At 56.4% G+C, this 11,777-nt stretch overlaps 1 protein-coding gene across 1 annotated transcript in view; it reads right to left on the bottom strand.

Moving 5' to 3' along the window:
* Window positions 1-1,752: 1,752 nt before the first annotated feature.
* Window positions 1,753-11,777, bottom strand: part of KCTD7 (potassium channel tetramerization domain containing 7) — a 15,852-nt gene continuing 5,827 nt past the window's right edge. The window contains exons 3-7 of the mRNA XM_044456097.1: window positions 9,919-10,027; window positions 8,895-9,054; window positions 6,649-6,719; window positions 5,849-6,027; window positions 1,753-4,524 (exon numbers count right to left, since the gene is read on the bottom strand). Coding sequence (XP_044312032.1) covers window positions 4,148-4,524; window positions 5,849-6,027; window positions 6,649-6,719; window positions 8,895-9,054; window positions 9,919-10,027 — 896 coding nt within the window. The 3' untranslated portion in view covers window positions 1,753-4,147. The remainder of the gene's footprint in view (window positions 4,525-5,848; window positions 6,028-6,648; window positions 6,720-8,894; window positions 9,055-9,918; window positions 10,028-11,777) is intronic.

The raw sequence follows: 11,777 nt of genomic DNA, 5'->3' as shown, positions 1-11,777 counted from the left end.
TCCTGCCCCGCCCCTCGGCGCGTCGCGTCACTTCCGCCAAAGTGCGCCGGCGGAGGCGGTCCTCGTGCCTGGGCGAGATGTAGAGCTAGGAAGTGCGAAAGGGTAGAGGCGGCGGTGCTGCTGCGCCGCCGGGAGCCCCGTCGGCCCGCGCGGAATCCGGCGGGGCGCTCGGAGCCGCAGCCTCCGGACGGGTCGAGGCACAACAACCCCCACCCTCCGCTGCGGGGCGGGGCGGGGGGCATCCGGCCCGGTCTCCGCTGGTGCTGCCGGGCCCCGCCTCCGGTGTGCGGCTGCCGGGGTCGCGCAGCCCCCGTGGCTGTGCCTGCGCTGAGCCGGCGACCGGTGCAGCCTGGGCTGGGGGCGCCGGGCCCGAGGGGCTGCGGGTGGGCGTCGGGACGGAGGGGGAGCCAGCCGTCCAGGCTCGCAGTGCTGGGAAAATTTGGGTGAACCCCGCCTGAAAAGCATTACTCCTGTGGGCCTCTGCATTGTGGGACCAAATCCCGTCTTCCTTCTCAAAACCAAGCTGCCTCTGTTTAAAATGGCCTTCATCCCCCGCTCCTTTCTCTCACCTTTAGCTGTGCGCTACAGCAGACAGGCCATTTTAGCCCAAATATCCATTGTGAATAGTCATTGTTGGAATTCAGTTTACAATAATCTTTGATAGCCCAGAGGGCTTCATGTGCCCTGATCATGCAGACTGTTTAGAGTTGAGATAGGGGTCTGAGCTTATCATGAATAGTTTCTAGTGGCTTGAATCTGCATGTCTGAGCAGACCTGGAGATGGGTTCAAGCTACTGAACTAAAGTGTCAATACAGGCAATTAGAAATATTGTGATCCCATTGTTACTGTGTGATTGACTGACAGTCCTTTATCTGTTCTGTATGTGAGGACCTCAGAATCTTCTTGTAATCTCTGCATTCTGTCATCAGTTGCCCTGTGCCTGTGTACCTATAAATGCCCTGTAATGGTGTTGCAGCTTTGCAGCGGAGTTCACCTCTGCCTGCCCGGTAATGCATGCATTATCGTGAGCACCGCGGGAACTTTGGGATAAAACAATAAAGCCTCAGATGGTCTGGACGCTTGGTCTTTCCCACGAACCCGTTTCATTCCCTCTTCTCGAATTGAGATTCCGGGATTCTGACAGCAGCTTGGTCGCTGGAGAGCGTTGGAGCGCCTTCCGCCCGCTTCCACTGCTGGCCCGGCTCTGCCCCGTCCAGACAGGGACAACCTGGGTCTGGTCATGTCTGAACTGGAGGCCTGCAATGCGCTCCACCTGGGGCTGCTTTGGAGGACTGCTCAGATGTTCCCGCTTGTCCGAACTGAGGCGGCCGGCTTCATCATGGGGAGCAAATGGTCTGAAGGGCATTCTGGCCTGTTCACGTTGGCTGCCCTTAGGGTTTCAAGCTCAATTCAAGCGGCTGCTTTTAACCTCTCAAGCCTCACACAGCTTGAGATCGCAATACCCCATGCACAGCAATCAAGATCTAGGGCTTGTCCCCAGTTGCCGCCTCCACAGGAAGCTTGGCAGCTGGAAACACGAAGGACCTGTTTGGTGCCAGGCCGGTTAGGGAACAAGCTCCCTGCAGAGGCCCGCCTGACACCAACAGTCATATTTTTTTCTGTACCAGGTTGAGACTGTCCCTTACCACAGGACATTTAATTAGCTTTAATATTATACAGGGGTTTATGTCAGCTGCTTAAACAGGTCTTAACAGGTCTTTCTATAAGTTATTGTAGCTTTGAAAATGTGCTTAAAATCTGGCTTGTGTACTTTGATTTTTATTGCACCATTTCAACACACAGTATGTTCCAATACAAAATACAGATTATATACAGGAGTGGGATGAAATCACATCACTGGATTCTCTTATTGCACCATCTGAACACAATACAAAAAATAACCATTTTCCACTGAATTTGTATCTGGGTATTGGTTGTTTTTTTCCCCAGAAGGCAGGGAACCCTCAATGCTGTGCATGCTAACAGGCAAGCAAGCACCACGAAACTACGCGGGGCTGACTTCGAAGCAGACATGCAGAGAATTGCACCATCGCGGCCAGTGTGCAAGGGGCAGGGCCCACGGTATGCAGCTCCACAGGCATTTTACTTATTCACAGATTTATCACTCCATATTACAATATGCAGTTTTCAAAACAGTACAAGAACATTAAAACAATGTGCTAAAATTAAGAGAATTAAAACTATGGCTGGTTAATTCATGAGGGCTTCCTGAAATAAAAATGCTTTGGCCTACAAAGTCACGACATGGTGGTCATGTGGTAGGCGTGTCGCGAGCGGAGCCGGCTGGAGCCGGGGTCAGACGAGATGGCCCGGGAGACCCCTTCTGACTCGCTCTGCTTCTCTTTTTCTGTGTTACAACTCCGATCAGCCCAGCCACCATCGCAATGGGGAGGAATGATGGGAATGGAAGACCAAAGCAAGAGGCCCATTCCTGACCTAAAAACACCCAGGTGAAACATACTTCGAACAAAGCAAGTGAGCTAAAATGAAGCCCTTTGACTTTTGTTAGCTGCCCAAGAAGCCTTGGGCTATTGAACAGTATGAAAGTCAATCAAACAAACAAGGGAACTGTGAAATCATTTAGCAGATTTCTGTAAGTGTCTCATCAATTCTCCACATTGTTAAATGCCAGCTTATTTGCACAAGGGAAGAGGAAATTTTTAATTCGCAGAATTGAGAGCACGGAACAATCATCGTACACGCGTGTACACAGCAGCAAGTTCCATCGTGCCCACGAGGGCTCGTTCCTTCGTGCAGCTGCTCCCAACCAGATGCAAGGTGCAGCCCAGCACATCTGGAGGGCTCCAGGTTGGGGGGGCTGCCTCGCCGTGCTTCTTCATGCACACCAACACCTGTGCGGGGGAGGCTGTGCTCAAATGCCTCGTGGATTGCCACAGCGACGGGAGCCAACCTCGGGACCGGGCCTGCTGCGCCGTGGGTGGCCCCAGCCCCCAGGAGGTCCCCGGCAAGTTTGAAGCCAGGCATGGGGCAGCCCCACCCGCAGTGCCACGAAACCGCCGCCTGTGGAGCTTGCTGGCACTGCCGCACCAGGCACCGCACCCACGCGCAAAGGCGCGCCCGCTCTCACCGGGGCCTACGAGTCCACTGCGGGGGGCTGGGGGTCGCTGAGGAAGGGGCACGGGTTATGGGCGGGGAGCAGCTGAGCCAGACTCAGCGAGCTGCGGGGGGACTCAAGCATGGAGCACCTGGCTCGCCTTAGCACTGAGGGCAAATCGCTGGGGCTTCCTCCTTTCCAAGCTTCAACCCTTTCCCAACTTGGTGCTTTCCACAGGTACACAACTACAGCTCCCATCATCCTCAAGGGCCATGCTGGCTGGAGGTGAAGGCAGCCGTCGCAACATCTGGAGCAGACCAGGCTGGGCAAAGCTGCAATACTGGGAAGGTGGTTTTCCAGCCTATAAAAAATCCCAAAGCAAAGGGCAGCCACAATGGATTCTGATAAATAACCCCGACTTCTCATTTCACTAATAAATGCAACCAACACAGTAAGAGGTGAGGCATCGAAGAAGAAAACTGCCCTTTCAGATGGTCAGAGAAACGGAAATAAATCATGTGACAGCAGACTTAGAAATGGGGCACTGAAGTGAGCACACACAAACGCACAGAAACTTCAGGCCCTTTTAGACAGAGTGAACTCGTTTTTGAAAAAATGCTTCTGAACAAGCTCGGCAGCTTTGCCAGGTCCTGCGTCCTTCTCTCCCGGAGGGCACCACACAAGAGTGCGCTGGGCCAGCAGGAGGGGTGTGTGGCTGAAGTTCCGGACCCCCGGCAGCTGCATCACAAGGCCGACACTCCCCTGCACGTCCTTCCCCGGCCCCGGCGGAATGAAGCTGCTCTGGGAGGACGCCCTGAAAGACGGCAGGCCGGTGCGCAGGAGCGGAATGCGCCTGCCTCGCGCGAGAGCCCTTCCAAAGAGACGGGGGCGTGGCAACGGCCCCTGCGCCGGGCGCTTCCTCCCAGAGGTCCCGCCTCCCCAGGTGAGCTCCCAGCATGCTGCCCAGCCCAGGCAGGAGGCGCGCTTCTCCCTCCAGGCAGGGGAGCGCCAGCACGTCCTCGGGGCACGCCGCCCTCCGGGCCCCTCCTCGAGCCCCTCGTCCGAGAGCGTCACCACCACGTGATCTTGAACTCATAGATGGGGCGCTTGCAGTAGTAGTGGTTGATCAGGTGCTTGTCGCAGACGCCGATGCACTGGTGGTCCACCGTGATGCCGCGCCGGGAGAGGTCCGTCACGATGCAGTGCAGCAGGTCGTAGACGTCGGCCACGGCCTCCCAGGGCCCGAAGGAGACGTCCACCTCGCAGTGGTGCTCGAAGAGCTTGGCCTCGCCGTCGCCCCGGTCGAAGCGCAGCGAGTTGAAGAGCGGGCACTCGTAGGGCGTGATGGGCATCTCCTCCTTGAAGACGCAGATCTTCAGCTTGGCGAAGCGGGCCTTGCGCTGCACGGCCCGCAGCTTGGCGATCTCCACGATCCGCTCCAAGTGCTCTGCAAAAGCGAGGGCACCACGGTTACGCGCCGCGGGGGGGGGGGGCTTTCGCCGGGGGCTTAGGGCAGCTCTCTCTCCGCCTGGTGCCCTCCAGACGTGCTGCCCAACAGTGCCCCATCGGTCTAAAACATCCGGAGGGCCACAGAGAGGTTGGGAGCAGCTCGTTTAGGGAGCCCGTAAGCTGCTTCAGGGAGGCCCAAAGAGCCTCGTTTGAGACTTCGCTCCTCGGGGCACTGATGAGCAGCCCACACTCCCCTTTCGAGGGGTCTCCATGGCACCCCTTCTCCTCTCTGCTGCTAATCTGCAAACAAAGCCACTGCAAAGCAGGCCAGGCTGAGGACTGGGGGCTGGCCCAGCACTGCCCGAGCAGCCCCACACTCTGCATGGAACTAAAGCCCAGGACTGCGGACACCCGGCACTTGACGCACGACCCCAAGATGATGCACGACCCCAAGATGGCTTCCTTCTCACAGCACCCATGCAGTCATGCCATGGCTTGGGCTTTAAGTCGTAGAAACATAGAAACAGAGCGAGTCAGAAGGGGCCTCCCGGGCCATCTAGTCTGACCTCTGGCACCAGCCGGCTCTGCTCACAACAGGCCCACCATGTCCACTCCATGCCTGGCCTTACAGGTGGCTCCCGGCCTTTTCGAAGCCAGGGGTGCAAAGCTGAAGAGCCCCCGCATCCACCTCATACATGCAATGGACTGTGGGGCCCAATCCACAGATAGTCCTGAAATGGCTGAGCGCGGCTCAAGAACACTGTACTGCCAAGAGCAAAGTCCTGTGCTCCAGCCAGATCCGCTCCGACTGCCCTGCACCAAATGGCAGCGACTCCCGGAGGAAAGGCGGAGTGCCAGAAGCGGCAGCGGGCGAAGGGGAGCTCAGTCGGATGCCCCCCCCCCCAGGAGGTGAGAAGGGAAGTAGGGCCATTCCACCCCTCGTGCTTAAAGCCACCTTGATTTCCTTCCTTCCTTCCTCCCGATCCCATTTTCCTTGCATGCTGTGGCTTTCGAAGAGCACAGGCCAGAGGGCAGGGGCTGCCGCCTGTTGCTGCCAAGCTGTGACCTGCTCCAGGGGCCCTTCCTCTAGCTGCAGGGCAGGATAAAAATCCTGATAAGCACACAAACAGCAGCAAATACGTTGAGGGGCCCGAACTGCATTCGGAGGGCAGCCTTTCAGGGAGACCCAGTCGGCACTGCACTCTTGGTTCCGGAGCCCTTCCAAGCTTCCCCGCGCGAACGCTGGCGCCCCGCTCCCAGGCAGCTTGACCGGCCGCCACGAGGCAATCGCACGCCACCGCCCGGCCGCCCTCCCCATTTACCTTTGTAATAGGGCATTAAGCCCAGGAAAGCCTGCCGGACTTGCTCTCCTTTAAGAGGCTGCAGCTCCTGTAGGCTGTCTAGCAATGGTCCTATGGAATAATATTGGGCTTCCTTGTAAACTGACCTCACGCGCTCTCTCGGAGGCAAGTCGCCGGACCGCAGAAAATTAAGGACGTCTCTGCAAAGTCAACAAAGAAGACGACATCGGTGCAGAAGGTCCTTCCGGGACAGCTGCCCCCTCCTGTTCCCCCTTCTTTTCCAGGATGTGGCAAGCAATATGCTTAAATGGGTGAAACTGCAGGCCCAAGCGCTCGGAGGGCAATTCTGGACATGCCGAGACAGAGAAAGTCCCATAGTCCAGCGCAAATCCCTACTGCATGCTGGGAACTGTAGGATGTTGTTCTGCCTAAGCGTGCAAGGGATGGCACTCTGCACTCATGGGTGCACCCTCCTGAACCGGCAGGCTTGGGATGCTGGGAGCGCCAGTTCAGTACACCAGAAAGGCCCCCGGTTTGGATTGGACCAAAGACTTCAAAAGCTGCTTTCAGCATTTTGGCAGCCGCAATGACACCCTGATAAGCTGATTTTTATTTCCTGCTATTACCGTGCTGCCTTGGCTCACAAACTTAATCCGTTTCACGACCTGAATTGGTCATGAGCCAAGTCAAATTTCCCCATAAGGTTCAATGTAAATAAGGTTAATCCGTTCTGTAAATATTTTTTTTAAATCACAAAAATTTGAAGCTTAGTAAAAAAGAACAACAAAGTCACAAAGTACAGTACAGTAGAGAACACTAACCTGGGTGGGGTGCGGGGGAGGTTATAGTTTGGAGGAAGAGTCGAAACGATGATCGTGCGATAGCGATCGTGCTGGGGGGGGGATGGGAGACACCTGCGATTGCGATTGTGCTCGTGCAGGGAAGACGGTTGCGATTGCGATCGTGCTTGTGTGGCAACATGGCCGCAATCGTGGCCGTCACATCATGCGGAGTTCGCGAACGGAGGCAACATTTTTCTGAAATTTCAGTTCGCGACCCAATTTGGTCACGAATGGAGGCATTCGTGAGCTGCGATACCACTGGACTAATAATCACTTACCATTAATTATCAATTACTAATAATCTGACCTTTCTTGTAAAAAAATTACATGCATTAGGAGTACAATTCAAATGTAAAAATATGAGAGAGATCCGATGTCCATTAAAATGCCATGACCCCCCATTCTGAGCTCCTCTCCTTCAGAAAACTGTAAATTGCCAGCAGCGATGTTGAAAGACTCCCTCACTGCACCCCCCCCCCATGGAAGGAAGTGCCAGAAGGGCAGGCATGCTCAGGAAGCAAAAACTGACCAACAAACCACAGGTTTTATAATGGTGCAACAGCCCCAGCAAGGGAAAACGGGAGGAACGTGAACAGGGCCAGGGCGAGCAGGAAAGCAACTCAAGCAGCACCTTGGAAGGCAGCCACGCTTCAACCGCTGGGGACCCTGCGTGATCCAAAGGGCGCACCTCCCAGGATATTCCGAGGGGTTCTGGGACGGGCATCTCGCGCCACGTGCCACAGCCAAAGTTTTCGGGGCCGGCCGAGGGGGAAACACCCCAAAGGGCAGGGTTCTCTCCACGTTTGTCCAGGGAAAGCCTCGTGTGCGCTCTCTGAGCTCTTATCTCTTGCTGAGGATCTGTTCAAAAAAGCACGCCTGGCAAGAGCAGGGCAGGACACCTTTATTCCGAAAGAAGGCTCGCATCCAGCCTTCTGGTAGCAGCAGCAGAACAGACGTTTTGCTTAATCAATCCTATTACCAGGCACACGCAGCATAACGAGCATCTGCCGCCTGCCACCTGACCCCGTCCGGCGCTCAAAGACGCGGTGCAGACAACCCGAACGGCTGACCGCCAGCCTCCCCCCGCGAGTCTCCCAAGCGGAGCCTGTGTGTTCCCGCCCGGGGCCAAGTCTGCCTTCGCTCCCACCCTCTGGGCCTATCTGCCGGCAAGACGCTCTGACGTATGCTGGGCCTGTGAATGAATGTCCTCCAAAGCTGCCTGGGCTGGACAGACCTCGCAACCTCAAGGCTGTGGAATCGATGGAATGGAATCGATCCGTCTCATAGTTGGTCCTCCTCTTCCTACTGCCCTTAGTAACACACAAAACCCACCACCAAAGCCCCTCACCAAAAGCGTGAGGCCACCACCATCACACCTTGCCTCCCAGCAGGTCGCGTCCAGAAAAGCCACACTGGGCGTGAGCCAAGCGTGAGCCAGCAGAGCGATGTGGCTGCGGAAAAGGTAAGCACAACCTTAGGCTGCGTCAACAGGCATTTGGGGTCTAACGCTTGGGAAACAGTAGTTCTGCTCTACTCTTTACTGTGTCCAATTCCAAGCAGTTGACTTAAGGAAGGATTCAGGCGAATCAGACCACATTCAGCCAGGAGGAGCGGGGGGCTTGAAACGAGGCCCTATGAGGAAGGGCGGAAGGGTCTGGGCACGCTGGTCTCCGGGAGAGAGGAAGGATGTGCTTTTCCAGCCCTTGGGGGGGGTGGCGTCACATAGAAAGGGGCGCAGCTTGTCCTCCGTCCTGCAAGCCGCCGGGCGTGGAATGGCAGCCTCGGAGGGGAGGCGGATAGGAGAACGTCCCGAGCTGCTGGACAGTCAGGCCCAGAATCCGGCCGGCTAGGAAGGAGGAGAGCGCGGCTTTGCTGGAGGCCTTTGAGCAGAGCCGGGCGGGAATGGGATTCCTGAGCTGGCAACGGCCGAGCTCCATGGCCTCGAAGGCCCCTTCCAAGTCTATGATTCTATGTGAACATGTCTGCACTCCGATATGGCTGCATTTTGAACCACATACAGGAAAGCTGCCTGGAAACTGCCAGAAGCCCAACATGGCCAGCTCCTGATGCACTGCCCGGCAAGAGATCTCATAATGCTTCACCTGACCCACCCGGGTTGGCTGCGAGAGGCCATGCTGCAAAGGCAGAAGAGGAAGACGGGCTCTGTGGACTCACCGCACGAAACTGTCTGCCTGGCTCGAGCGTGTGACCTAAGGGATGCATACCCGAAAAAAGCTCCATCTCTGTCGATGAAGTATCTGCCCTCGGCATCTTGTGGGATATAATGCCGGCCGCTGAACATGGCCGACAGCATGGTGTCCTCGTGGCGCCGCAGGGTTGACAACCTGGTTGTGAAATGGACTCCTCCGACGTTCAGTGGAACCACTTCAGGGAACTGCAAAGAATAAGCGGATCTTAAAATGTTTGTGAGAAAACCGGGTGTCATGTAAAGCAGGGAGGGGACCTCCCTCTTGATGGGGGGAGCTGCTGCTTTGCCTGCAGAAGGCCCCTGGCTGGATCCCTGACATGGGCTGGCTGCACTAGGAGGGCACCTGGCCTGCCCCCCTGGAGAGGGGCCACGGCTGCCACCCCGCGAGGCTCTGCTTCCACCTAAAACAGTCTCCTCCGTTCTTCCCCAGAGTGGGTGCCCTCCACCTGTGCTGGGTTCCAACCCCCAGGGCTGAGGGATGCTGGAAGCTCTAGCTAGCCCCTCTGGGGGGGCCTTAGCTTGGGGGAGGCTGTCCGAGACCTCGAGGTCACCCGGCGAAGACAGTTGGCAGTTGATTTCAGGCAGACAAAAGTGCAGGACATTTTTGGAATTCATTGCTGAGACGTGGTGAAGAGGGCCAGGGGCTCCGATGACTGGACAAATTCATGGAGGAGGCAGACAGCTCCCTCGGGGGCTACGAGTCACAGCGACTGCATTGTCCTTACGAGAATTCTTTCCTGCCCTCCCTCCTTTAGCAAGCTGCTCATGGCGGCCGGAGCACACCGTTCCAAAGCTAGCAATGCCAGCAAATGGCAAAAAGAGCGGCACGGGAAGCCTCTGGCCTCGATCCCCAGTCGAAAATGACTCAGCAGCAGATGACTTCGTGGTGGAGGCAAGCGCAGGGCACAGGCCGCCCGGAGGCACGCAAGGTGCGCTCAGAAGGGGTGTCCCTGGAGCCGCAGCTGCGCACACAGCCCAGGGCGCTTGTGCCCAGGAGAAGCCCAGCCTGGCCCCTCTGGGAATGCCCGGCTCCTCCAAACAGTCTCTGGTAATCCCAGCTGGCAACTGAGGAGCCCACTGAGCGTTCCCAGCCAGGGGTGGTGGGCCCCCAGGGCGACCGCATCTCCCGCTTCCGCTCTTTTCCTCCGACTGCACAAGCAAGGACAACCCCGGACACAGGGAACGCCGCTGCCTGTGCCCAGGCCCGGAGTGGGGCTGATGTCAGCTCGGCAGCTCATTTTGCACACCGCCCGCTTGGCTCTCCGCTCAGAACACAGAAGGCGCTCCAGCTGCCCTCCCTGCATCACTCCCAGCCAGATGTGCTGGGCAGCATCCCCCAGCCAGATGTGTGCTGCTTCTCCGACCAAATAATTCAGGTCGCTTTAGGGACGATGCAGAAATCAGCAACTGATCCAAATGGCTGGACTGCAAAAAACCCGCCAAATGATGAATACCTCAGCAGCCTGGCTTTTCTCAAGTCACACAGACACCCAGACTTACCAATTTCTGGAATTCTACATATATTTAGGTGCAGAGAAAGCTGAGCAATTAAAAACACCTACCAGAAATGCACATTTCATTCCATAGGCTAAAATGTGAACATGCACATGGTGGGATTTACATATGTGAGGGAAAGCTGTACATTTTAGAAAGTGCAAATTTCTGCAAGTGTGCACAAACATGAGTTTGGGAAATGAAAAGCGATTTGATTCAGTCCATGAGTGGATGATGGAACAGAAGTCTGCAAAATACAGTCAGAATAGATTCAGCAACATCCATTGATCCCTCAAGCAGCCTAATAGTTGTAGATATTTCTAACTTACACAGATTTTTCCGGGTCTAAGGCTTAGTGCCAAAGCATTCAAATGTCTGGGAAGAAACTATTCCCCAGAACTGCAGACTTTGGGCAGAGATCAAGGGGCCACTGGGTAGCTGTAACCTTTCTCCAGGAAGAGCATCATGGCACAGGGAGACCAACCTAGTCCCATATCAGCCGGAAAAGCAAAAGCTGCAGGGGGCTTGCCTTACCCTTTCCCGACAGAAAGAACAGACAATCTTTGAAAGATTAAGAACTGGTGCCTCAGCTTTGCTTTCCTCCTCCTCCCTCCGAGTCCTGTTTCTTTTTGTGTTGTGCCATTTAGATTGTAAACCGGGGGATAGGGCATCTTTCTAAGCTGCTCCAGGAGCTGTTTTTGGCTGAGCAGTGAAATAAATAGGCTATCTTTTGTGCAGTTAATTGCATGCATTTATTACATTTTTATACCACTAAATAGCTGAAGCTTTCTAGGTGGTTCACAATTACTAAAACAATAAAACAAAACATATAAAATAGAAGCATTCAGAACTCCGTTATGAAAGAGAAGTAAAACTCCAAGTAAAACCCAACAGCGATACAAAAAACAGCGAAGGACTTAAAATAGCAGAAAATGATTGGCTAAAATTGTGGCTATTTCAGGGCTGGCTTTCTTCGGGCTCCGAGCCAGACCTTCCCCGCCACCGCCACGCACCGAGCGCTACTTCCAGGACTGTGTCTCGCCCGATCGGGAGCATCCTCCGAGCAACCGCCGGCCAGCCTGGAGGCAGCTCGCGGCGCGCCGGGGGCTGCTCGGGGGTCCCCCCGGGAGGAAAGACCCCCGCGGGCGGCCCCTGGACGGCCGGCTGGCTCCGCACCCGCTCCGGCCCGCCAGCGCTTCGGGCAGGAGTCTCCGCCAGGAACGCAGGCTGCGCCGGAGCCCCGGACGGGCCGCGGCGGCCCTGCCCGCCCCCCGTGCAGGCGCTGCGGAGCGGGACTCAAGCGCGGCCGCCCGCCGTTCGCGCGGGGCCCAGCGCGGCGTCCTCCCGCTGAAGGCGGTCCCGGGCACGCCCCCCCGGCCGCCCGCCCGCCCGCCGGGGCTCCGGC

Source organism: Varanus komodoensis, unplaced genomic scaffold (genome assembly GCF_004798865.1).
Source record: "Varanus komodoensis strain SLA01 unplaced genomic scaffold, ASM479886v1 scaffold81, whole genome shotgun sequence".
Lineage (NCBI taxonomy): Eukaryota > Metazoa > Chordata > Lepidosauria > Squamata > Varanidae > Varanus > Varanus komodoensis.
This window is presented reverse-complemented; position numbering and strand designations above follow the sequence as displayed.